Source organism: Rhincodon typus, chromosome 35 (genome assembly GCF_021869965.1).
Source record: "Rhincodon typus isolate 14 chromosome 35, sRhiTyp1.1, whole genome shotgun sequence".
Lineage (NCBI taxonomy): Eukaryota > Metazoa > Chordata > Chondrichthyes > Orectolobiformes > Rhincodontidae > Rhincodon > Rhincodon typus.
Genome location: NC_063366.1, coordinates 10,716,847 through 10,719,124, shown reverse-complemented (window position 1 = coordinate 10,719,124; position 2,278 = coordinate 10,716,847). Strand labels below are relative to the sequence as shown.

The 2,278-nt window shown below is 45.2% G+C and overlaps 1 protein-coding gene across 1 annotated transcript in view; it reads left to right on the top strand.

The window, feature by feature from the left end:
• The first annotated feature begins 1,382 nt into the window (after positions 1-1,382).
• Positions 1,383-2,278, top strand: part of LOC125487046 (complement C3-like) — a 57,879-nt gene continuing 56,983 nt past the window's right edge. The window contains exon 1 of the mRNA XM_048616952.1: positions 1,383-1,457. Coding sequence (XP_048472909.1) covers positions 1,393-1,457 — 65 coding nt within the window. The 5' untranslated portion in view covers positions 1,383-1,392. The remainder of the gene's footprint in view (positions 1,458-2,278) is intronic.

Sequence of the window (2,278 nt, the reverse complement as noted above, 5' to 3'; positions counted from 1 at the left end):
ACATCCCAGCGATAATACCTACAGGCCATTGTAGTCCCTCTCTATCTCTGCCTCCACATATTGCATGCTTCTTAAACCTGAGCCATCCCGATTCTAGCCCCTTCCTGCTGGGAGGATTGCCTTCTGCTGACTTGCCCCCTGCATTCCACCCTCCCTACAGCTTCTGACACTCCCCCTTTGAAGATACCTCTCGGAACCTGCCTCTGTGACCAGGGTTTTTGGTCATCTCCACCAATATCTCAGTATCTTCTGCTTGGCATCAGAAGTTGTCTGAGCCTGGAGCTGTGAAGTGTACTGGGGACGTTTCACTATATTCATGCTGCTTCATAAACACAATTTGTTTATGCTGTTTTTCTTTTCTAGATACACAATGCAATTCAATACAGCACAGGAGCAGCCCCTTTTGGCCCACCAAGCCAACACCTATTCTAATCGTTATTTAGACTTGTTACTATTGACGTTTTTCACTCGCGCGTAGAAAGTTGAGGAGTAACCTTATAGAGGTTTATAAAATCATGAGGGGTATAGATAAGGTGAGTGGCAGGTGTTTTCTTTTCCCTAGGATGGGAGATTTCAAGACCAGGGGGCATATTTTTTAGGTGAGAGGAGAAAAATTTATAAAAGACATGAGGGGCAATTTTTTTTTTACACAGAGAGTGGTTCATGTGTGGAATGAACTTCCAGAGGAAGTGGTGGATGCAGGTACAATTGCAATGTTTAAAAGACACTTGGATAAGTACATGAACAGGAAAGGTTGGAGGGATATGGGCCAGGAGCAGGTAGGTGGTACTAGTTTATATTGGGATTATCGTTTGTATGGACTGATTGGACTGAAGGGTCTGTTTCCATGCTGTATGCCCATGACCCATGCCCAATTTCTATACCCCTGTTACCGCCTGTTCATGTGTCTATCAAGATACACCTTAAACGTTGCTAATGTGTCTGGTTCCACCAGGAGTGCGTTCCAGGCAACCACCACTCTCTGTGTGAAACATTTCCCACACCTCTCCCCTTAAACTTTCCCCCTCTCACCTTGAACCTGTGCCCTCTTGTCGTCGACTTTTCCACCCTGGGAAAAAAACCTCTTAGTGTCCAAAGCTGAGGGTTCTAAAGGATTCCCTGATGTCCATTGCTGGCCTGGCCAATTAGATCAAAATGTCCCCCTGGGTTTTATCATCTAAAACAAAATGCAATTCCAGTCTGAACAATTTTGCTGGTTATTGAGATCGAAAGTCTCCTGGCGATTCAGCAATTGAAGAGACATTGAACAGCAAGACTTCATACTCCTGTACAGTTAATGACTAACTCACTGTCAATATTGATTGCCAAAACTCCACAGCCTGTGGCCTCACTTTCATCTTTGATACTGTTGGACTGCGCATCTATGCAGTTATGGAGCTGCTGAGGATAATGTTTTTTGCCTGTTTGTTCCTGCCTTTCGCAGAACAAAAACCTTCGTAAGTATCGACTTTCTGTGCTTGAGCTAAGCAAAGCCTCTGGGCAATAATGTTTGACAACCTCACAGTTTGTTTCACACCAAGGCAAAGGTGAAAGGTTTTCACAATTGTTTAATTTATCACCTTATATCCATGGAACGATGTAATGCAGACAAGAAAAGAAATGGTGATGTTCAAATTTCCTTAACGCTGATGTTCTGAGTCTTGGGGATAAATGGAAGTGGGATGCATGGAATTGCATAGAACATACAGCAGGGAAACAGGGTGTTAGGCCCAAATGACGTTAATGCTCCACACGAGCCTATTCCTATCCTCTTTACCCTATAAACCTATCCATCTGTTTCTTTGCCCCTTCAGTATTTATTTAACTTTCCCTCAAAGGCTTCCATCACAATGTGTGGCAGCGAGTCATAGAGGTCTACAGCACAGGAAAAGATCTTTTGGCCCACCCAGTCTGTGCTAGTCAAAAACAACCGCCCAACTAGCTCCAGTAAAGAGGTTTTTCCTGATTTGAGATAACACAGTGTAGAGCTGGATGAACACAGCAGGCCAAGCAGCATCAGAGGAGCAGGAAGGCTGAAGTTTCGGGCCTAGACCCTTCTTCAGAAATGGGGGAGGGGAAGGGGGTTCTGAAATAAATAGGCAGAGAGGGGGAGGCAGATAGAAGATGGATAGAGGAGAAGATAGGTGGAGAGGAGACAGACAGGTCAAAGAGATGGGGATGGAGCCAGTAAAGGTGAGTATAGGTGGGGAGTTAGGGAGGAGATAGGTTAGTCCAGGGAGGATGGACAGGTCAAGGGGGCGGGATGAGGTTAGTCGGT